The sequence below is a fragment of the Dendrobates tinctorius genome, unplaced genomic scaffold (genome assembly GCF_039654945.1).
Source record: "Dendrobates tinctorius isolate UK_male_01 unplaced genomic scaffold, ASM3965494v1 ptg000014l, whole genome shotgun sequence".
NCBI lineage: Eukaryota > Metazoa > Chordata > Amphibia > Anura > Dendrobatidae > Dendrobates > Dendrobates tinctorius.
In genome coordinates this window covers 31,977,529-32,002,028 of record NW_027361682.1, presented here as the reverse complement: position 1 = coordinate 32,002,028, position 24,500 = coordinate 31,977,529, and the positions used below count along the sequence as shown (strand labels likewise).

Genomic DNA, 24,500 nt, shown 5'->3' with positions numbered 1-24,500 from the left:
AGCAACATAACTTTTTGGTTTGTAAGATTTATGCATCTGTTAATAAATCCTGCTCTTGTGTGAAGTTTGAAGGCTCTAACTTATTTGCATCTTATCAAACCTGCTAAATCTGCAGGGGGTTGAGTACTACTTGTAGGCATATATATATATATATATATATATATATATATATATATATATATATATATATATATATATATATATATATATATATATATATATATATATATCTCTCACTAAAATTTAATTGGCGTCACTATTTTCTGAGACCAATAACTTTTTTTTTCCCCATTTTCCAGAGGACACATTTGTGTGGATTTTTTTTTTTTCAGTCCCCATAGGGGACTTGAACGTGTGATCATAACAAAACTGTGTTATTGCAGTGTATGTTATCTTTAGCAAAAATCACGATCCCCTATGAAGTCAAGACTTTGCAGGAAAATGAACATAACAGCGCTGTTGGGCATTTTGGCAGCCCAATTGACATTTTACAATTGCATTGCGAGGTGGGGCAGATGGGTGCGTAAATACTGGTGTCAGTTATTGACAGAGGCATTTCAGGTATTAACAGCAGCAATCGCCCTGCGTGGAGCAGCCCCAGCTTCTGAGCTGGATCCACACACACTGACTTAGGGCTCATACTCACATGCAAGAAACTCGGACGAGTCTCGCACTTCAATACCCAGCACTGCCGCCGGCACTCGGATTGGAGCATTCAGCTGCATAGAAATACATGCTGTATAAAGTCCAAAAAAGAGAAACAGATTCGGCACCACTGCACCACCGTGGTCTCTTAAACAAATCTAAAGAGACCCTTCACACACTATATGAACGCCACATACCCCAAGGAACGGGTGCTCAATCCTGAAGAAATATAACAAAATACAATAGCACAATGAAAGAAAAAAGGATGGCACTCACCATTCCCAAAAGTAGAAGTCTTTATTTCATGGATAAAAATGCATGGGCTCGGGAGCAATGCAGAGAGTGCGGACAACGGCTGTTTCGCACTCTCTGCATTGCTCCCGAGCCCATGCATTTTTATCCATGAAATAAAGACTTCTACTTTTGGGAACGGTGAGTGCCATTCGTTTTTCTTTCATTGTGCTATAGAAATACATGCAGCTGAACGCTCCAATCCGAGTGCCGGCGGCAGAGCCGGGTATTGACGTGCGAGACTCGTCCGAGTTTCTCGCATGTGAGTATGAGCCCTCAGTCCGTGGCTGATATATTAACCCCTTGACACTCCAATAATAATTGGGTTTCCAGATATAGTGTATAAAACTGTGATTCTTGCAGGTCCGATCCTGAGGGATCCTCATTCTGCCACTTTTATGGAGAATGACTGAGCATGTGTGAGCAACTCTGTATTAGAATAACAAGGGTCCCTGTGGGCACATCCCCACACCGAACAACCCCAATATGCCATGTTAGGTCGATTTACCTCTTTTTTCGAAGTCAACATATGACGTAGAGCTTCCTCCCCAGATCTCCGCTTTTGACGCTGGCGCCTGTACCAACGCTGAATGGTGATGGCAGCATTGTTCACCTGCAGAATAAACCTGTGCAGGAGAGCCCGCCTGGGGTCATCAACCGATTATATATATCTCACATACATTATAGAGATATAACGTATAAGCAATTAGGTGTTGGGAATGGTGACTGCAGCAGGAGAGGAGTGTGCTGACCTTGCAGGAGACAGTGACCTGTTCAGATGTTTTTGTGTTGCTTGGGAAAAAGCTACACGAGTTATAGGCAGCAGATGTAAGGCAAATAGGAGGTTAAACAAACCTAAAATAAAGGTTTATCAGAACAGAGAATTTCAGGAGGGGAGCAGGGTGGATGTAGTGACCCTTTTACTCATATGGTATTACTAAGGGGATAAAATAAATACTACAGTGGAAACATTACAATTCACACACTTACAGAGTATTTTAGGCAGAGAGTCTGGTGATCTTGTTATATTAGTGAGGGCAAGAATTGGAACAACTATTAAATCAGACAGAAAGTGGAACTGTCAACGTTCCCAGTAGCAGTAGTATTTCAGGGAAAGAGTATGCTGATCTTTCTGCAGGCAGTGACCAGTGTATACATGTGATGTTAATGAAGACAGGGTGAGTATTATGATTTGATGAGAAGTACGGAGACAAACAAAAACATTAGGCTCCTCAGCAGAACAGAGAAATTTAGGAGAGAAATGTGCAGATGTGCCCAATAAGGGGAACGTTACTGTGCGATACGAATAAAGGAAATGTGGGGTGGGATTTAACCAAATATTCAAGCCTGATATGAAGTATAAGAATAAAGGAAAGCACTGACCGCTCTGCTTCTTCTGCAGTGACCTCTTTCTGCCTCTGGGCAGCGCCGCTTTCTCCAGCGTTGTTACGCCCCAGGTTGTTGGTGCCGGACATATTTTTCTGGAATTTCTGGAAGCTGCTGCCGGATTCTTCACCATTGGGCATCCTCTGATTACTGGGGAAGATGAAGGAGAAAGGTGCAAGGTAAATTATATGAAGGAGAGAAGCCGTTGCTCAGATCTCCAAGCACCACGTATCTCAGAGAGAAAAAATAACTAACAACTGGAAGGACGTGCAGGAGGGGCTTAACATTAATGATGCCCCCTCAAACCCCGAGTGGTTACAGTCAGCAGATAGGCTGCTATTGGACTCACAATATCTTGGGCTGCAATATCAGACATAGCCCAAGAGCAAGGGTGGCACTATTTCTGAAATACAAAAAGCAGAACTTTTTTTTTTTTTTTTTTTTAAACACTGGGTGTAACGCTAAAGCCCTATGTATCTTGTCCACCAAAAAAACCTCAGCGCTCTTACTTTAGAGATGAAGGTTTCTGATTGGAGCTCTTGGCAGCCAGTCCTCGATGCCCGGATGAATAGTTATTGTGCACCATCGTGGTTACAGTATTTCCTACGGTCCCCTTGTTACTCCTAAACAAGGAAGAAATAAAAATGGAAATATGTTAGGGCCAGTCTCAGTTGTCATTGCTTTCACCATCCAGGAAATGGCCACACACTCTGCGTGCCCACTAGGGTGACCGCAAAAAATCGATGTCAGAATTTTGTCCGTCTGGACCCCACAAAACGATTCCCCTTTCCAGATATTGAGATAACGTCGTTTGAGCGAGCTCAAATTTTGGCTAACCCGTGCCGCTCGTCGCTCAAAGTTTGAAAAAATCCAAATTGAGGTATTTTAAGATTTAGGTATTTTGCATAGTCTGTTAGACTATAAAGAATGTGACAACAACATTGCAGAAATAGCCCTGACCAAATTTTCGAACCATTTGTGGTATTTGAATGCAGAGTTGGTGGGATTATCGTTTTTTGATCCCACCATTACAGACAATGAAAAGTTGTTAATGGCTAATAAATTGCTCAGTAGCACAGATGAACCATCAGAGCACGCTAACCTACATGAGTTGATAATTTTACATAGTTATCTAATCTATTCTAGAGCTTTTGTTAAAGTAGTTTTTGAAACGTCAGAATATAATGCTCGGCATTTGCTTACAACTTGCAGGACATATTGCTTTTGTTCTTCATCTTTTGTCAGAAGGTCGTTAAAGTCGGTTACTTCCTACCTCTTTTAATTTTTCTTTCCTAACTTTTGGATTTACAACCCTAGCGTGCTCTGATGGTTCATCTGTGCTACTGAGCAATTTATTAGCCATTAACAACTTTTCATTGTCTGTAATGGTGGGATCAAAAAACGATAATCCCACCAACTCTGCATTCAAATACCACAAATGGTTCGAAAATTTGGTCAGGGCTATTTCTGCAATGTTGTTGTCACATTCTTTATAGTCTAACAGACTATGCAAAATACCTAAATCTTAAAATACCTCAATTTGGATGTTTTCAAACTTTGAGCGACGAGCGGCACGGGTTAACGTCGTTTGATCGAGCTCAAATTTTGGCTCTCTCAATATCTGGAAAGGGGAATCGTTTTGTGGGGTCCAGACGAACAAGATTCTGACATTTTTTCTCCCCCATATGAGATCCGGTCACCCTAGTGCCCACACGAGGCCGAGCATTGTCCTGTACCAAGAGAACACAGAGCCACTGCACCAGTGAATGGTCTCACAACAACTCTGAGAATTTCATTCCTGTATCTAACAGTTGTCAGGGGACTGTTTTGCATAATGATGAGGTTCCCCCACCCCAAGGATATGCCTCCTCAGACCATCATTGACCTACCACCAAAACAGTGATGCTGGATGATGTTGAAGGCAGCTAACGTTCAACGTGGCAGCTAAAGACTCTGCTCTCATCTGTGGAGCGATCAAGCCACCAATGGCGGACCTGTCAGACTTCCCTAGATGACATCAAGTCCACATGCCACCCTCATGAGGACTATTACTGACTTCTTGATGAGTATCATGCACACCAGGAACTGCAGGTAGCAGTAGGATGCAGGCAGTAGGGCGCTGGCAGTAGTAGGGCGCTGGCAGCAGTAGGGCGCTGGCAGCAGATGACGTTTATTCACAAATCGCTACTTTATATATAATGTAGGACTATGCTGAAAAAAATACCTGTTGTTTGCTGGAAAATTGGGTGCCAGGATGGGCATGTCTCTCCTCTTCATGCTCAAGCTCTGAACCGAGCTGGCACTGCGGGCACTTGAGGGTATAGGAAAAGCACGAGGTTGGTCATCCTGTGAAACAAAAGGGCATAAAATTATTTACACCCTTAAATTATAGTAAATCCTAAAATAAATGTTGCTGTCAATCTGTGACAACGGGATTTAAAGTGAACCTGTCACCTGTTTTTGCCACTATAAGATGCTATACTGTAAGTACTGCGCAGAAGTGCGATGCCAAAAGCAATGAAGCAAGCAAGAGGAAGGCGTTGCAACAAGATGGGAGGCGCTGGACCCAGACCTGCGACAGCCATCAGACCGGATCGGACCGCCCCCCAGTGAGTATATAATAAAACTTATATTTTTCTTATCTTGCATGTTGGACCCGCAGGCTTATCTACAGCATTATAGAATGCTGTAGATAAGCCCTGAAAGGCAGTGGCCGCATCATATAGTGGCCAAAACAGGTGACAGGTTCCCTTTAACGCCTGCTGACAGGTGCTGTGTCATTCTATGTGCACACTGGCGTGTCGTAATGTTATTGCGGGGTGCCGATAGGTTGCCCTGACTGCTTTAATTCTGCTGATGATCGTGATTTTGGCTATACATAGCAATACTGAGTATTACTTTGTATAGTAGAAACGATTAGGCAATTATAATTTCAAGTCCCCTAAGGGGACTAACAAATACAGTTGAAAGTTAAAAAAAAAATGTAATTCTGGTGTTTTGATTATTTTTCTTCTAATTACACTGTTTACCGATCCTGGTTAATTTTATTTTAAATTTTGCTAGATCGGATTTTTACAAATACAGCGATACCAAATATGTGTATTTTCTTTTATCTCTTTAGTTTTAAAGGGGGCAAAGCGTGTGATTTTTAAAAATATATATATTTTTTTTTTATATTTTTAAAAAAATTTTTTAGGCTGCCGCAACATTGCAGGGACCAAAAAAATATATATATTACAAAATGGTATCAATAAAAACATCAGGTAAGAGCGCAAAAAACCCCCATAGACCAAAAATATTAAACGTTTTGGGTCTCGGAAAATGGCAACATTCTGAATTTTTTTTTTTCCATCACTGACATAATAATAATATTAAAAAAACTATACGTTTAGTATCTGCGTACTCGTACTGACCTGGAGACTTATATTACCAGGTTAGTTTTACTGTATATTGAAAAATAGGGATTTTTGTGTACTCACCGTAAAATCCTTTTCTCCGAGCCAATCATTGGGGGACACAGACAGTGGGTGTTATGCTGCTTGCCACTAGGAGGACGCTAAGTAAACAGAAAAAAGTAAACTCCTCCCATGCAGTATACACTCTCTCGCTGGCTGGGAATTCCCCAGTTCGGTGAAAAAAGCAGTAGGAGCATTAAACGAATGACAATAATCATAACTGTCAAAACCTAAAAATGCTACAGTGAGCCAATAGGCCAAACAGGGTGGGTGCTGTGTCCCCCAATGCTTGGCTCAGAGAAAAGGATTTTACGGTGAGTACACAAAAATCCCTATTTCTCCTACGCTTCATTGGGGGACACAGACAGTGGACGTCCTAAAGCAGTCCCTGGGTGGGGAGCATACAACTGCTAATACCCCATGTACCACTGGCTTAACACTGTGGTACTGCCGATTGCAGGATGCGTCTGCCAAGAGATGCATTCGCAGGCCTGAGCATGAATTTGGTAATGTTTTGTAAAGGTATGCGGGCTGGACCAAGTCGCAGCCTTGCAGACAGGCTTGAGAATGAATTTGGTAATGTTTTGTAAAGGTATGCAGGCTGGACTAAGTTACAGCATTGAAGACCTGTTCTGCTGACACCTGGTGCCGAATGGCCCAAGAGGCGCCCACTGAGGGGATAGAATGCGCCTGAATCCCTGCTGGGACAGGTGTGTCCCGAACACGGTAGGATTCCTAAATAGCCAAGCAAATCCACCTGACTAGCGTGGTTTTGAAGCGGCTAGACCCTTCCTATGCCCCTGTGGAAGTACGAACAGGGCATCTGACTTGTGGAAGGGAGCCGTCCGCGAGATGTACCATCTCAGAGCCCTGACCACATCGAGGGTGTGGAATGCCCTCTCAATGCAATGGACTGGAGCCGGACAGAAGGAAGGCCAAACAATTTCTTCATTGAGATGAAAAGACCCGAATTTGGGCAGAAAAGACGGGAATGTCCTGAGAGCTACCTCGTCCTGATGAAAATTCAGGAACGCAGGACGACAGGACAGGGCTGCCAATTCAGAATCTTGTGGAATTGACGTAATTGCCGCTAGCAGACCACCTTCCAGAAGAGAATAGCTAGTGGTTCGAAAAGAGCCTCCTGTAAGGCTCCGAGAACCAAGTTAAAGTCCCATGATTCCAATGGCCCTTAAAATATAGAGGCATCACCTGGGAGACTCTCTGAATGAATGTCTTCATCTGAAGTCCGGTGGCAATTTTGCATTGGAATAGCACTGACAAGGCTGAAATCTGGCCCTTGAGCGAGCTAAGCGCGAGACCTGATGTTAATCCGGATTGTAGGAATTCCAATATGGAAAGAATAGAAAACACCATTGGGGATCAACCATGGTCCTTGCACCACGAGAAGGTTCTCCAGGTGCGGTGATAAGTGCGCATGGACACTGGCTTCCTAACATTAATCATGGTGGAGATCACATCGGGAGAAAAAACAGCCGGTGCTAAAAACCAGGATTCAATGGCCATGCCGTCAAAGACAGGGCCCCCGGAGTTCTGGTGGTAAATCGGGCCCTGTGAGAGTAGATCCATGCGATCTGGAAGTCGCCAGGGAACGCCGGTGACTAGTTGTACTAGTTCTGCATATCATGGCCGGCGCGACCAATCTGACGCGAATAGGACAGGGTTCCCCAACTCCAGTCCTCAAGGCCCACCAACAGATCATGTTTTCAAGATTTCCTTAGTATTGCTCAGGTGATAATTGCTTCACCTGTGCAATACAAAGGAAATCCTGAAAACATGATCTGTTGGTGGGCCTTGAGGACTGGAGTTGGGGAACCCTGGACTAGGATCACTGGTATTCCCTCTGCTCTAATTTTCTTGATGACCCTCGGGAGCAAGGGAAGAATGCACGGGAGCCGGAACCGGTGCCACGGCAGAACTAGGGTGTCCGCTCGGATGGCGCATGGATCGTGCGATCGGGTAATGAATCGAGGAACTCTGTTGTTTGTCTTTAGGCCATATGATCCACATCCGGAGTCCCCCAGCGATGGCAGATCTGCTGAAAAAAATTTCCGGATGAAGAGACCACTCTCCTGAGGCAAGGCCTTGGCGACTGAGAGAAAAACCACCGCCCAATTATCCACACCCGGGGTGTGGATTGCTGAGATGGGCGAAAGGTTGGTCTCGGCCCATTGGAGGATGTGACTCACTTCGTGCATGTCCATCCTGCTCCGAGTACCCCCCTAACGGTTGATATACGCCACAGCCGTGGCGTTGTCGGATTGGATCCTGAAGAGGTGACCTGCGAGGAGATGGTGGAAACTCAGTAGAGCTAATTTGATCGCTCGAATGTCCAAGATGTTGATGGGGAGACGTGACTCTCGTATTAACCAACGACCCTATGCCGTGTGATGACGAAGAAAAAACCGCACACCAGCCTAGGAGACTGGCGTCGATGGTCACCACCGACCATCGTACTGGGAGAAAGAACTACCCTTAACTCAGGGAGGATTTCTGTGTCCCCCGCTTGGGGGCTCGTCTCACCCGCAGGGACAGAAAGAACCGGCGGTCCAGGGAGAACGGGCTCTTGTCCCAAGTTAACAGCAACGCATGTTGTAAAGGGGCGGAAATGGAACTGTGCGAATGGGACCGCTCCCATCGCTGCCACCATGTTTCCAAGAACTATCATGCTGAAAACGTATGGAGTGAGAAACCAGTCGGGAAAGAGTCCGCGCTGCCTGTTGTAAGGCTCGGGCCTTTTCTGGAGTGAGAATGACCAACCCGCAGGAAGAGTCCAAGATCAATTCCTAAAAGGAAATCTGCTGGACCGGTGTTGGGGGAAGACTTTTCGAAGTTTATCTTCCGACCCAGGCAAGAAAGTGTATTTACTGTGATATCCACGGATTTCTCGCAGGCTGGAAGGGACGGACCCTTGATCAGCAGGTCGTCCAGATATGCCAGTACCACCACTCCCCGAGCGTGGAGAATGGCCATGACAGCCGCCATGGCCTTGGTATAGACCCTGGAGGCGGTGGCGAGACCGAAGGGCAAGGCAACGAACTAGAAGTGTTCTTCTCGAATTGCAAAACGCAGGAACTGCTGGATGATAGAGACTCTTCCTTTTGAATGGAGGCGACACCGATCGGAGGAATTCCATTCGGAATTGCCGTACTTTGACAAACTGATTTAACAGCTTGAGGTCCAGTATGGACCGGATCGTTCCTTCCTTCTTTGGAACCACAAAGAAAGGTTTGAATAAAAAACCGCTGAACCATTCGTCTTGAGGGACCGGAAGGATGACTCCGTCCCTTTGCGGCGCATGTGCGGCCTGTGACTGAATGACAGCAGACGGCCGCCTACTTTGTCGGTGTCTGCCGGATACACAAGTCATTGAATAGAGGATCTATGGGATCTGCTTCCTTAGATACAGATGCTGTCGGCCTGGGTTTCCAAGGGCGGTTAGGTCTGTGAGAGACCTGGGAACCTCTGTTTCCACGCAGGGACCGACCTGATCCAGAAGAGAAGGTTGTGGAGGACCAGCTGGAGCAGTTGTGAAAAAGGTCGAAAAACGAGTCAGCTGTTGATTCCAAAAACGGCCGGGCAGCCCCTTGTTGGGGAAGAAACCTACTCTTCCCCCCGAAGTGTCAGAAATGAGCTGGTCTAGTTTCTTGTCCAAACAGGCGACCAGTTTGATACGGCAGAGAAGTCTCTGGAGGTGAAATCTGCCCACCAGTCGCGTAGCCAGAGGGCTCTCCTGATGGAGACTGCATTAGCGGTTGCCTTAGCAGCGCAATTAGCGGCATCTAAAGAGGCGTCTACTGCAAAATCCCCTGCGTGAAGTATCTGCTTGGTGACACTGGTTGTCTCCGGAGGAGGATTGCTACCTTGGAAAGCAGTAATTAAGACTTCTGCCCAAGTGGCCATTGCCGTAGCCACTCAAGTCGCCGCGAAAGATGGAAAAAAAAAAAAGCTGCTCCTGAAGCTCCCAAAAACTGAACTGGCGAGATAGCCAATTTGATAATCTGAGGGGTTTCTGACTGAAGAGCCCTCAGAAACAGATCGAATCGTTTAAGGAGCAAGGCACAATACAGGAGGATCCACAGAAGGGACTGTAACCAATCCTTCATTAGATCTGGAGTGAAGGGGTATTTAGCCTCGATAGGCTTTTGCCCTGTGAACCGCTTATGTGGTCGGTTCCTACGTTCCTAGACAATGTCCTTCAACTCCGGATGGCTGGCAAATAACCTGCGTACACGTTTAGTCTTCTTAAAGGAGATAACGTGTTCCGGAGCGGGAATATTCTCCTCGTCCAACGTCAAAAACTTGTTGACTAACTCTGTCAGAGAATCAAGCGATTCATGGACATTTGGGGAATTCTGAGGGACTGACATGTCAGACTCAAAATTCAGAGACATGTTCTCTGCGAACATTAGGAGAGGGAGAGCGCGAGACAGAACTCGCCAATGCTGAATCACGAGCGTGACTAGGAGACGCATCATGGGTCTGCTTTCTAGAGACCTGAGGATCCCTTCCCGTCGCCAAAGCCCTCCTCCGGCTGTCAAGACGCGTTCTGACTTAAAGAGGATTCCCGGAGTAGTCTATAGCCGTGGTCAGTGACTCAACAGACCATGACAAGGACGCAGCCCACTCAGGGGGACTAAACGCAGGGAGCACCTTGCAGCGGCGGCGGATGGCGTTTTAGAACAAGCCGGGTCGCAATCCGTGCATAGCGGATTAGTCTGGGTACTGGGCAAGGCAATCTTGCAATAGGTACCAGCGGTAAAGAACGCAGTGGGCTTCTTATTAGCCCCATTTTTTTGCTTCCTTAGACTGAGACATAGTGCCCGTGAAAGAGTTACAAGCAGAGCCTGGGCTGCAGCTGCAGGGAATATGCAGCGAAGGGGTTAAGCTTTTCTCTGAGAGCAGATGCAGGTTACCCGCGGTCCTGACGCTGTGCTCCTGGGAGGAATATCGGTGGCCCTGTAGCGTCACCAGGTGTTGCCCATCTGTGCGCGCACCCCCGCAGCCGTCACAGAGCCCGAGGAGCAGAGAAGGGGTTAAGGACATGGCCCCTGAGACTAGCAGGGCGCCTCTCCTACAGAACGAGAGGCGCCAAAGACGTGGGCGGCTGCGCTAACGGTGACCAGAAAATTGCCCACAGGAAAATTGCCCACAAGAAAAACTGCCCACACGGAAAATTGCCAATTGCATCATCACAAAGTTTCAGATCTATGATATTTGAGGTGCAAGATGAGGATGTTCACATGATATGTGAAAAATGCCCACAGAAAATTGCCCACAGACATGAATACCCACAGGAAAACAGTAGCGAGTTATAGGTGAGATGCTCTGCAAGACAGAGTAGCATAGATCTATAGGTTAAATGCTCTGCAGGACAGGGGGATAGTATGCAAGTATACATGAGATGCTCTGCAGGACAGAAGAATAATCTATAATTCTAGGTTAAATGCTCTGCAGGACGGGGGATAGTATACAGGTATAGGTGAGATGCTCTGCAGGGCAGAAGAATAATCTAGAATTATAGGCGAGATGCTCTGCAGGACGGGAGATAGTATAAGGTATAGGTGAGATGCTCTGCAGGACAGGAGAATAATATAGAATTCTAGGTGAGATGCTCTGCAGCACATTTGCTTCTGCTTTTTGAGGGAAGGAGTCATGATAATGTTCTGTTGGTTCTTGAACTACGTTGTCATCTTTTGTTTTGAGAATTGAATGGCACTTTGAAGAGCGATGCAATCGGCATTTCCAAGTCACCACTGCGTTGATAGTATGAAATGCAAGATATTAAAACCCCAAGTAAATCATAACTTTGTTGTTCCTCTGGCTAGAATACTTTAGATGAACTCAAAATACACTTTTATTGAAAAGAAATTAAAAAATATGGGGATAGAGCTATTAAAGTACATGCTTTAACTAACCAAAACACAATTGGCTGGCACAGCAGGAAAGCCATTGCTCACTGGGGTTGTACCAAAAGGAATGACACGATTGCCAATTGGAAACAATGGGGGTGGGGGAGCATGTGAAATAATGTCAATGTGAAATAATGTCAACAAGGAAAGCCCGGTGACTTCCATGGGCTCCATTGAAATACAATACAGCACAACACAGGCAGCAAAGAAAATGCAGAATGGATTTCACCACAGGTCTCTGGGCCCAGTTTACTTCTCCGGGTTCTACAGGTTCGGTTCACTCATACCTAGTCCCAGAGTACAGATTATGTTCTTACAAGCTGTCAGTCCACTGTGCTAAAAATAATTCCACGCTCAGTGTGGTGTGTATAGGCCTAGAGACCCTTAATCAAATCTATTCTGCATTTTCTTTCATCCTATGCCTGCCTACACCTGCAGTATATGTGTATGATACATCACTACGTAGATCTGTTCACTCTTACTCTTGGTAGTCATAAGTGGACAGGGAAGGAAGTGCAGGCACCCGATTCACTGCCACTGAAATCAATAGGAGAGCGGCGCTGCTCTGGCACTTCCGGCTCCTGTGTTGGTCGATGACATCACTACGGAGACACATGGGCCAGTGGGTGCTCTTGTCTGCTGACCTGGCTGTATTTCGAGAGCCCATAAAAACCAGGGCTCATCCCACTGAACGCCCGCACTCGATCCCCATGGGTAGAACACCACTTAGACAACACAGGGTGAGGGGAACACACATTGGTAAGACTATTGGTTCACCAACAGAAAAAAAACACATAGGTGCAACGACTGTTGTCGCAGCGATGAAGGCCACGAGCAGGCACGGGGGTACAGATGCCTGCTTCTGCTGGATCTCCGTCCTCACTGAAGACACAGATCCAGATGACATGCATGGTGTTGCAGAGACCCGTCGGGTCCCTGCACTGCGATACATGCTGCACTGCAACACATGCAGTGGCTGTGAGCTGAGCTGACATCGGAGGTGCAGCCACAGGGAGTGGCGCATGACAATGGCGCACACTCCGATGTCAGCTGCCGGGCTGTGTGGTGGATACAAAAGACACAGGGTGAGGTGGGAGCAGAGGAAAGGCGAGTAGAATGTTTTTGTTTTTAATTATGTATTAGGGGCAGAACGGGGACACATACACTAGGATTGGGGACAATGTGAACCAGGATGGGGACATATATAAAAGGAAGTGGGCATATATGCCAGGATGGAGACCATTTGGACCATACATTCCAGGATGGGGACCATATATACCAGCAATGGGACATATACTGTATACCAGGATGCGGACATATACACCAGGATGATGGGCATATATACCAGGATGGGGGACATTTCACTACATAATGAAAGGGGCAATTCATAAGCCTTTATAGAATTTAGAACAGTACAGGGGCCCATACATCTGACGAATGTGTGTGGGGGGGGGGGGGGGGGCAGGTCCAAATTTGGGCTCCAGTTACACCACTGCAAAAACATACATTCTCAGCAAGTACACAAGGTGTTACAAGTGGCAGAATTTCACCTTTCTGCTATGCCTTCTGGGCTTCCAGGAACAACTATCTCTGCCAGCAGCTCCCTGTTTATGGTGGGCTCCCACTGAGATGATAATGTATTAGATGTGACCAGCGTCGGACTGGCCCACCGGAGAACCGGTGGATTCTCCGGTGGGCCCTGGCATCTGGTGGGCCATGGCACCTACTGGCATACAGGGCCAGCAGTTGCCTAGGGCCCCCGCTGCTCCAGGGGCCCCCAGCCAGTGGTGTGTCGCACACCATGCAGCTGCTATGGGGGCCCCTGCCAGCGGAGTAGCAGCGGGTGTCAGGAGGCAGGAGCCCCTGTCCCCGCTGCTAAAGAGAAATGAATATTCACTGCGAAGCAGTGAATCTCATTTCAGGTCTCCACCCCCAGAGGCCCCGCCCCCAGCCCAGTAAGCTGCTCTGCAGACTACAGCTGTAAATCAGGGCCGGCGCCGCCCTCAGTCCTCTCTGCTCCTGGCTCACAGCCAGTGCGCGATGACGTCACTACATCGCGCACCCGCTGTGTGTCTGGCAGAGGGGGCAGCTCCTGACACTGAAGCCGGGATCAGCGTGGGAGCGAGGAGGAGAGGTGAGTATTGTGTTTTGTTTTTTTATATCTTTATCTCTCTCTCTGTCTCTCTCTCCCTCTCTCTCTCTATCTCTCTTATATCTATCTCTATCTATTATCTATATCTATCTATTATCTATATCTATCTCTATCGCTCTATCTTTATATCTATCTATTATGTCTATCTTACTCTATCTATCTCTATATTTATTATCTATCTAGCTACCATCTATATCTATCTTTATCTATATATCTCTATCTAATATCTATATCTATCTATCTCTATACCTATCTATTTATCTATCCGTTATCTATCTCTATAGCTTTTCTCTGTATCTATCTATCTCTATATCTATATCTCTCGCTATATCTCTATATCTATCTCTATATCTATCTTTATATCTATATATCTATCTATCTATCTCTATATCTATTTCTCTCTATATCTCTCTCTATAGCTATCTATCTATATCTCTATCTATCTATCTCTATATCTATCTTTCTCTATCTATTTATCTCTATATCTTTTCATTGTATCTATCTCTCTCTATATCTATCTATCTCTATATCTATCTATTTATCTCTATATCTATCTCTATATCTGTTTCTCTCTATATCTCTCTCTATAGCTATCTATATATTATCTCTATATCCATATCTATCTCTATATCCATATCTATCTCTATATCCATATCTATCTCTATATCTATCTTTCTATCTAACACTATATCTCTATATCTCATTATCTATCTATCTATTGATCTATCCATCTATCTCTATATCTATCTATTATATCTATCTATTATCTATATCTATCCATCTATCTATCTAGCTATCTCTATCTATCTCTATATCTATCTCTATACATATCTCTATATCTATCTTTCTATATGTATCTGTCTCTATATCTATCTATCTATCTCTATATCTATTTTTATTTATAGCCATCTATATATATTTATCTCTATATCTATATATGTCTATATTATTATTATTATATCTGTATATCTCTATCTATTATCTATCTCTAGCTATATATCTATCTCTATATCTTTCTATCTATAGCTATCTATCTCTATATCTATTTACCTATCAATCTATCTATATTTCTTTCTATATCTATCTCTATCTATCTCTATGAATCTTTCTATCTATATCTATCCATTATCTACTTTCTATCCATTATCTACTATCTATCTCTATATCTATTTCTACATCTATCTTTCTATCTATATCTATCTAACTCTATATCTATATAGCATTATACCCTATGAGGGGGTGCATTATTCCCTATGAGGGGGGCAGTATTATACCATATGAGGGGGCAGCATTATACCCTATGAGGAGGCAGCATTATACCCTATGAGGAGGCAGCATTATACCCTATGAGGAGGCAGCATTATACCCTATGAGGAGGGGTGCATTATTCCCTATGAGGGGGGCAGTATTATACCCTATGAGGGGGGCAGTATTATACCCTATGAGGGGGTGCATTATTCCCTATGAGGGGGGTGCATTATACCCTATGAGGGGGTGCATTATTATACCCTATGAGGGGGTGCATTATTATACCCTATGAGGGGGTGCATTATTATACCCTATGAGGGGGTGCATTATTATACCCTATGAGGGGGTGCATTATACCCTATGAGGGGGTGCATTATACCCTATGAGGGGGTGCATTATACCCTATGAGGGGGTGCATTATACCCTATGAGGGGGTGCATTATACCCTATGAGGGGGGCAGTATTATATTCTATGAGATGGCTGCATTATATTCTATGAGGAGGGCAGCATTATATTCTATGAGGGGGCTGCATTATATTCTATGAGGGGGCTGCATTATATTCTATGAGGGGGCTACCCCAACTCCTGCTACATAATTAAGACATGTACAACCTTATATTATACCCGGATATTAGCGTGTTTTACCGCACAATTGGTGGTCTGGTATTTAACTCTATGCAGCTACATAGTGGGCCCCAAGAATGATTTTCTCTGGTGGGCCCAAGGTGTTCCAGTCCGACGCTGGATGTGACCTGCAGTCCCATGTAACTCCACAGATAATAGAGTGATACTTTTGTGAGTACTGATAGCAGTGATGGCTCCTCTGGATCACACTGCTCCTGGTTCTGCATGTGCTGCTGTTCTGGGCTGGTGGGAGGAGTAAGGCAGAGTCAGTGAGAGATGAGAGCAAACTATATCTATCTATTGCTGATAATGACAGACTGCTGCAAACACAGATCTTCATTTTTGCAGTTTTGCACTAGATCAACTGTAAATCACAAGTTATCACATATCATGTGAACATTCTCACCTTGCACCTCAAAAATCATAGATCTTAAACTTTGTGATGCTGCAATTGGCAATTTTCCTGTGGGCATTTTTCAGGGAACTGGCACGAACAGTGGGCGGCGCTATGTAAATTGCGGCCTAGTAGGCCAAAAAGCCAGGGACTAAATTTTTGGATCTACCCGCGGCGAGCGCCAGGCGAAGGGGCGCTGGTATGCCGCCGCTGAGTCTCGGTCAGCGCTTCTCCCAGGGACCAGGACCCATACCTCCAATCCCGTGCTCGATCCGTCTGCGCTGTCTAGGAGCCTGCACGTTTCATCCCATCTCAGATCCTGACGTAAAAATGCTCCTGGGCGATGTAGCAGAGCCGGAGAGGTTGTTACAGGGGTATTGCTCAATCGATCTACCCTATGGGCAGCGGGATGGAGAGTTATGGGGCTGATTCAGGGCATCCGAAAGCGCTGGTCAAATCTTCTCCGTGCATTCCGTGCGCTCGCCCTCGTATCCGTGAGGGGTACCGGGACCGTAAAGGAACCATCGCCAGAAGAATCAGCCCCAGTCGTCGCAGGAAAGTGTACGGGGAGGTATACTCCGCGTGCTTGCCTGTTGTTGGTTTGGGGGAGAGCGGGCCGTAGAAAGGAACCGTCGCTCCCTTCACTCCGTAAATTAAAAAATAAAAATTTACAGAAAATTCAAACAATAAATTAAAAATGATGGGGTCTGAAGCCAGACCCAAGTGCCTCCTACAGACACTAAGCAAGAACTAGGCAATTCCCAGACAGCGAGAGGGTGTATACAGCAGGGGAGGAGTTAACTTTTTTCTGTGTTTACTTAGTGTCCTCCTAGTGGCCAGCAGCATAACACCCACTGTCTGTGTCCCCCAATGAGACGTAGGAGAAAGGTAAATAAAAATCAATAAATAAAAACAACTGCAGAATTGTGATATTTCGTCGCAATTGGAATTTTTTTTGCTGCTTTCTAGTCCATCACAAGACAAAAAGAATGGCGTCATTCAAAAAATACAACTCGTCCCGTTCCACAAAAAAACAAGCCCTCATACAGCAACGTAAATGGAGCCAAAAAAAAAAAAAAATTTGGAAGAAGGGAAAAAATAATCAAAAGCGCAAAAATGTAAAATCGCCCCAGAAGGGGTTTACTCAACATCCCCGGGTCCGGCGCTGAGTCTTCGCAGCTCCTCCTTTTGTTTGACAGTCTGCACCACTGACATAACTGCGGTCAGTGACCGAGTGGTTCTACTAGAGCAGACGGCACGAGCCGCTGATCCCCTGGATGCAGCGCTGATGACGAGATGCCACACTGCAGGCTGTAAGGCTGGGTTCACATTGCGTTAGGGGGCAATGCGCTGACAGATCCGTTACATAGCGGCACTATCGCTATGTAACGGATCCAAAATCGGCATGCGTTAGCAAGTACGTGTTAATTCATGACGCACCCTCGAACGCTGCATGCAGCGTTTTTGGGTGCGTTGGCAGTAATGCACAGCGAATGGACCCGTTCGCTGTGCATAGAACTGTATGGGCTAACGCATGGTAACGCATGGTACTTTAGCGCTACCATGCGTTAACACATACCGTTAGCGCTAGGGCACTAAAGCTATCAAAAATGACATCAGCGTTAGCGTATCTGTTTAACGGATCCGTTAAACGGATGCCCTAACGCAATGTGAACCTAGCCTAACAGACACCAGGAGCAGAGGCGGAGCAAACTATGAAGATTTGAAGTTGCTGATGGGAGTTTCTTTGGACTGGATACAACTGTAGCAAACTCTCAGCTGTGAGAACAGTAAAAGAGAATAATTTAGTTCACTGACATGGAGCAGAGATCCTGCAAGCACAGACTAGAAGGGTAAACACAACCCTGTCCTAAGACAGACATGGCGTGTAACTTGCTGGGGAACGTACCAGTATATTCCACGTGGCCTTCTTCTCCGGGGGAGTCTTGGCCAGTCCATGTAGCTTCTTCCTTCCCACGAAGCTGCTCTCAAAAAAGGCTAAGAAATCCTCCCTCTGCTCCCCACTGAGTGAGACGAAAGGGCAAAAGATTACAAATGACCGACAACCAATGACACTATTTCGACATTAACCGGGGTTGTCATCCAGCTCTCCCACAGTCCTGAGTGGCAAGTTCTTTTAAGTAATCTGGGTGACAACCCACATGGAATGTGTAATATTTTGCACCTGCGTGGAAAGTAGACCTCCTAGGTGTCACATTAACATCCATCCGCCTGCCAAAGGACTACAAGTAACAGCTTGCCTTACTATGTACGGATAGGGATGGCAAACAGAGTTTTGCACAGTGATTAAAGGTTGTACCCCCCCCAATCTGAGTTGTTAATGCAGCACCTCACCAGGAATTATGGGGGAGGGTAGATAAGCCCACTACCTTCACCTTTTGTGTAAGGAAAGGAAGGACACAACCTTCAGGGTCTGACAATGAGTGTCAATCCCCCTGCACTTCCCTGCAGAACATCTGTCACATTCCTGCAGCCATGAGCAGCGGCCCCCCACCCTCATGTATGTATACCCCTGGGGGTAGCAGCTGGGAACACAAAGGTCAGAATATGAGCAGTCTGTTAATGATCTGCCGTCTGTCCGTCCGGACAAAGGGCATCGCAGCCCTGCAGCCTATGCCACCAATACCTGAAGAGAGAGCCGCTGCCTGGTGTCACCTGGGTGGTACTGTTGGACCGGCGAAGGTTATTGATGGCCCGGGGCGAGTCCCTCTGTTCAGGAAAGAAATCAGGTGACAGTGAGAGCAATATTGGTGGAAAGGGGTTACGTTTTACCTAAATAAGTCTGAAAGGGATATTCCAGGCTTTTAATCGACTTCTGGGATCTCAATAATCCCAGGAATCATAGTGACGCTTCGCCAGTTTAGTGCCGCATACCCTCTACCACTTTTTAAAACCCTATATTAAAATAAAACCTTAAAACCAAAATAGTGATGTCTAAAAAAATTTACATATTTGGTCTGGCTAAGTGTGTAATTGTATGAACTAGAATGAAAAAATATGTATTGAATGCAGAAATGGAAAAAAAAAAATGCAGTGGCAAAATCACTGTATTTTTATCCCTTCACCTATCAAAAAATGGTGTAAAAAAGGAACAGACCAAAAAATGGAAATAAAAAACTACAGCTATTGACCAAAAAATAAGATAAAGTCATGGTTCTCGGAATATGGCTATTACTGTACTGACCTATACAAAAAAGTGTCCAGATCATTTTTATTGCAAAATGTCACAAAACCAGCCAAAAAAAAAGAACAGCAAAAATTAGCTTTTATTTTGAATTCTACACCACTTGGAATTTTTTGGCCCCGTTTATAAAACATTCTATGACAATTCATCTTGCAATTCATGAGCCCTCGTGGAATGGAAAAGACACTGGAGCCCTACAAGCAGGCTTTCCTCATCCATATTTACATGGAGCGGCATGGTGACTTCTTACCACTTGGTTTCCTCTGCTCCGGGTATCAGTGATGACGGAGATGGAACGTGAGATGGGCTTGGCGCTTCCAGCACTGCTAGGACGCCGGGTCACAGAGACCTGGGATCCAGTTAGAGCAAGCTCCCCATTATTCTCCCCACCCTGAGGGGACGGGGTGCTGAGAGGACTCTGCATGGGCACCTGTTGGAAACACAAATGTGAAACCCGTCACCTTATATTACACATCTCCTGGGTCATATTACAAGGACTAGTAATGTTTGGACGAGAGGCCAGGGTCCCATTAATCCCTTACCAACTTATTACATATTATCACACCCACTGTCAGGTCCTCATCTTTGAAGCAGGTTCAGGCGCTGTGCCCGCATCATTCCTGGCAGCCACCATCTGAATGTAACAGCAGCAAACAGAGCGGAGCCCCATCAGCTGCTGCCAGCTCCCACAGTCAATCTGTGACAGCACCATTTAAAGCGTGCAGCTCAAGGGTCCCACGCACGCAATGGCACCCACACAAATGGTATCCCATCTGCACTTTATGCAGATGGGATACCATTGCTACTGGGGTCTGCTGAACACCCCCACCCACCATTACAGTGCTCCTGTGTAGACCATCCTGTGATTTTCACTATATACTGCAACATGGTGATAGTGCGGTATGTGGTACAAGCAATGGAGAATCTCACTGCACAGCCATGATCACCATGCAATGAACAACATGAAAGTAGAAAACAAAAAAAAACAATACTCAGCCTCTTGGGTGCAGGTACCAGTCTCTATATTAGAGGCTCAGCCTCCTGGGTGCAGGTACCAGTCTCTATATTAGAGGCTCAGCCTCCTGGGTGCAGGTACCAGTCTCTATATTAGAGGCTCAGCCTCCTGGCTGCAGGTACCAGTCTCTATATTAGAGGCTCAGCCTCCTGGGTGCAGGTACCAGTCTCTATATTAGAGGCTCAGCCTCCTGGGTGCAGGTACCAGTCTCTATATTAGAGGCTCAGCCTCCTGGGTGCAGGTACCAGTCTCTATATTAGAGGCTCAGCCTCCTGGGTGCAGGTACCAGTCTCTCTATTAGAGGCTCAGCCTCCTGGGTGCAGGTACCAGTCTCTCTATTAGAGGCTCAGCCTCCTGGGTGCAGGTACCAGTCTCTCTATTAGAGGCTCAGCCTCCTGGGTGCAGGTACCAGTCTCTCTATTAGACGCTCAGCCACCTGGGTGCAGGTACCAGTCTCTATATTAGACGCTCAGCCACCTGGGTGCAGGTACCAGTCTCTATATTAGAGGCTCAGCCTCCTGGGTGCAGGTACCAGTCTCTATATTAGAGGCTCAGCCTCCTGGGTGCAGGTACCAGTCTCTCTATATTAGAGGCTCTGCCTCCTGGGTGCAGGTACCAGTCTCTCTATATTAGAGGCTCTGCCTCCTGGGTGCAGGTACCAGTCTCTCTATATTAGAGGCTCTGCCTCCTGGGTGCAGGTACCAGTCTCTCTATATTAGAAGCTCAGCCTCCTGGGTGCAGGTACCCGTCTCTCTATATTAGAAGCTCAGCCTCCTGGGTGCAGGTTCCAGTCTCTCTATATTAGAAGCTCAGCCTCCTGGGTGCAGGTACCAGTCTCTCTATATTAGAAGCTCAGCCTCCTGGGTGCAGGTACCCGTCTCTCTATATTAGAAGCTCAGCCTCCTGGGTGCAGGTTCCAGTCTCTCTATATTAGAAGCTCAGCCTCCTGGGTGCAGGTTCCAGTCTCTCTATATTAGAAGCTCAGCCTCCTGGGTGCAGGTTCCAGTCTCTATATTAGAGGCTCAGCATCCGGGGTGCAGGGACCAGTCTCTATATTAGAGGCTCAGCCTCCGGGGTGCAGGGACCAGTCTCTATATTAGAGGCTCAGCCTCCGGGGTGCAGGGACCAGTCTCTATATTAGAGGCTCAGCCTCCGGGGTGCAGGGACCAGTCTCTATATTAGAGGCTCAGCCTCCGGGGTGCAGGGACCAGTCTCTATATTAGAGGCTCAGCCTCCGGGGTGCAGGGACCAGTCTCTATATTAGAGGCTCAGCCTCCGGGGTGCAGGGACCAGTCTCTATATTAGAGGCTCAGCCTCCGGGGTGCAGGGACCAGTCTCTATATTAGAGGCTCAGCCTCCGGGGTGCAGGGACCAGTCTCTATATTAGAGGCTCAGCCTCCGGGGTGCAGGGACCAGTCTCTATATTAGAGGCTCAGCCTCCGGGGTGCAGGGACCAGTCTCTATATTAGAGGCTCAGCCTCCGGGGTGCAGGGACCAGTCTCTATATTAGAGGCTCAGCCTCCGGGGTGCAGGGACCAGTCTCTATATTAGAGGCTCAGCCTCCGGGGTGCAGGGACCAGTCTCTATATTAGAGGCTCAGCCTCCTGGGTGCAGGGACCAGTCTCTATATTAGAGGCTCAGCATCCGGGGTGCAGGGACCAGTCTCTATATTAGAGGCTCAGCCTCCGGGGTGCAGGGACCAGTCTCTATATTAGAGGCTCAGCCTCCTGGGTGCAGGGACCAGTCTCTATATTAGAGGCTCAGCCTCCGGGGTGCAGGGACCAGTCTCTATATTAGAGGCTCAGCCTCCGGGGTGCAGGGACCAGTCTCTATATTAGAGGCTCAGCCTCCTGGGTGCAGGGACCAGTCTCTATATTAGAGGCTCAGCCTCCTGGGTGCAGGGACCAGTCTCTATATTAGAGGCTCAGCCTCCGGGGTGCAGGGACCAGTCTCTATATTAGAGGCTCAGCCTCCGGGGTGCAGGGACCAGTCTCTATATTAGAGGCTCAGCCTCCGGGGTGCAGGGACCAGTCTCTATATTAGAGGCTCAGCCTCCGGGGTGCAGGGACCAGTCTCTATATTAGAGGCTCAGCCTCCGGGGTGCAGGGACCAGTCTCTATATTAGAGGCTCAGCCTCCGGGGTGCAGGGACCAGTCTCTATATTAGAGGCTCAGCCTCCGGGGTGCAGGGACCAGTCTCTATATTAGAGGCTCAGCCTCCGGGGTGCAGGGACCAGTCTCTATATTAGAGGCTCAGCCTCCGGGGTGCAGGGACCAGTCTCTATATTAGAGGCTCAGCATCCGGGGTGCAGGGACCAGTCTCTATATTAGAGGCTCAGCCTCCGGGGTGCAGGGACCAGTCTCTATATTAGAGGCTCAGCCTCCGGGGTGCAGGGACCAGTCTCTATATTAGAGGCTCAGCCTCCGGGGTGCAGGGACCAGTCTCTATATTAGAGGCTCAGCCTCCGGGGTGCAGGGACCAGTCTCTATATTAGAGGCTCAGCCTCCGGGGTGCAGGGACCAGTCTCTATATTAGAGGCTCAGCCTCCAGGACTGATGTGCAGACTGTGACCTGTGTATAGATAGAACTCACCCACTGTGCGTCTTTTACTCCTAGGACTTCCGTTTGCCCCCCGGGACCGGGTGTTTGGGTCAGAAAGCCCCCACAATCTCCTTTACGGCATAGAACGGACAGTAACTGAAAATGTTACCCACAGACTTCCATGGCAGCGACACACAACAACCTAACAACGTGTTAGAGCTGCGGGCTCATTGGCAGGCGCATAATATCAGTGGCACGTGATTGGCTCTCCACCCATCACTATTACGGAGGGGCGGGGCTGCGCTCAGCAGTTTGGTGGAGACCACAAAGGGGCGGGGCTAGGTTACGCTGTGGCTGATGCTGATGAGGCTGCTTGTTTTCTGCGCTTTTCGCTTCAATTTATCCACGATCTTGCCAAAACCGCAGCATATGGAAGCACTGTGTGAACAAACACCTTGTTTCAAGCAAGATCAATAGCAGTTTCTTCCACTGGGCCCATAACACAGCTCTCTATGGATTCTGCCAGCAAGTTAATAAATAGTGTCTCACTTGGTGTTAATCTATATGCAGAGAGCAGACTTGTGAATCTTCACATTGCCCGTACTGCGCACTGTCAGGATTCGCCGGTAACCGCGAGTATGTTGTCTGTACACATGCAGTCACGTGCCGACTAGACGTGCGCGGCCTCGCTCAGTGCCTGGACAAGTCTAGTCTGAATGTGGCTGGAAGTATGCAAATCACATACTTGCAGTCACATGACAGACCATTACCAGCGCTGGAGAATCATGACAGCGTGCAATGCGAGGATTCACGAGGAGGCCAGACAGTCCCTTTAAGAGGTTCTAAAAGGGTTGTAATGTCCATTCAGGCAGCATGATTGTGGGGTGCAGGTGGGATGGCATTATCCTGACAGCTTGAGGGGCTACTGAAGGCCATGTCTGCCATGTTGGTTCACCTGCTTGAAAAATGTAATAAAAAAATAAGAGTTGACGTCATCATTGCAATTTAAAGGGATTGTGCATGTTACACATACTCATTGGGAGCCATTTTAGATTTTGTTTGATCCGTCAGCGCCCTATGTTATTGGAGCGCAACCATTGCTCTCTTCTTAAAGGGACAGTGTCTCAGTCCCGAAGCATCGGGTATAGTCACATGAAGCCCAATATTCTGACCTTCTTGGTATTTTGTGGTCAGTTTAGCAGCCCCAATTTCTCAAGGGTTAATAGTTTAGCTATGTGAGGCAGCCTTATTAGGACAGGTGCCCTTTAAGAGGAAGCAAGGGTGGAAACTGGATTCTTTCTGTCTAATTATTCATTAGAGAATTCTTTACACCTGTTAATGAAGATTTCTAGTACACTAAGTGGACCCCTGCGGGGATGCAGTAGTGTCAGTAAGCAGGTGATGGAGGGTGCCACCATCTGCACCCCCAGGGGAACACGGCACTAAGTACCCCCACGCCCCAGTAGTCAAACGCAGTACTTCCCGCAGCAGCCATTTTTAGAGGCGTAATTTAGCTTTTTCTTCTACGTGTGAACATGGCCTTATACACTTTTTATCTAACATATTATAGTGGTTACAAAAATTCTGAACTTTGGAAAAAAAAAAAAATTTTA

General features: G+C 46.8%; 1 protein-coding gene across 3 annotated transcripts in view; it reads right to left on the bottom strand.

The window, feature by feature from the left end:
• LOC141073418 (centrosomal protein of 131 kDa-like) overlaps positions 1-24,500 on the bottom strand; it is a 64,704-nt gene that overhangs the window by 12,007 nt on the left and 28,197 nt on the right. Inside the window, exons 1-8 of one of the 3 annotated variants that reach the window (XM_073560614.1) lie at positions 22,939-23,120; positions 19,582-19,761; positions 18,774-18,856; positions 18,036-18,150; positions 4,547-4,668; positions 2,832-2,945; positions 2,320-2,472; positions 1,445-1,562 (exon numbers count right to left, since the gene is read on the bottom strand). In XM_073560614.1, the coding sequence (XP_073416715.1) occupies positions 1,445-1,562; positions 2,320-2,472; positions 2,832-2,945; positions 4,547-4,668; positions 18,036-18,150; positions 18,774-18,856; positions 19,582-19,755 (879 nt within the window). In that variant the 5' untranslated portion in view covers positions 19,756-19,761; positions 22,939-23,120. Of the gene's footprint in view, positions 1-1,444; positions 1,563-2,319; positions 2,473-2,831; positions 2,946-4,546; positions 4,669-18,035; positions 18,151-18,773; positions 18,857-19,581; positions 19,762-22,938; positions 23,121-24,500 lie in introns of those variants that run through there. The other 2 variants (XM_073560629.1, XM_073560622.1) reach the window with 2 other exon arrangements.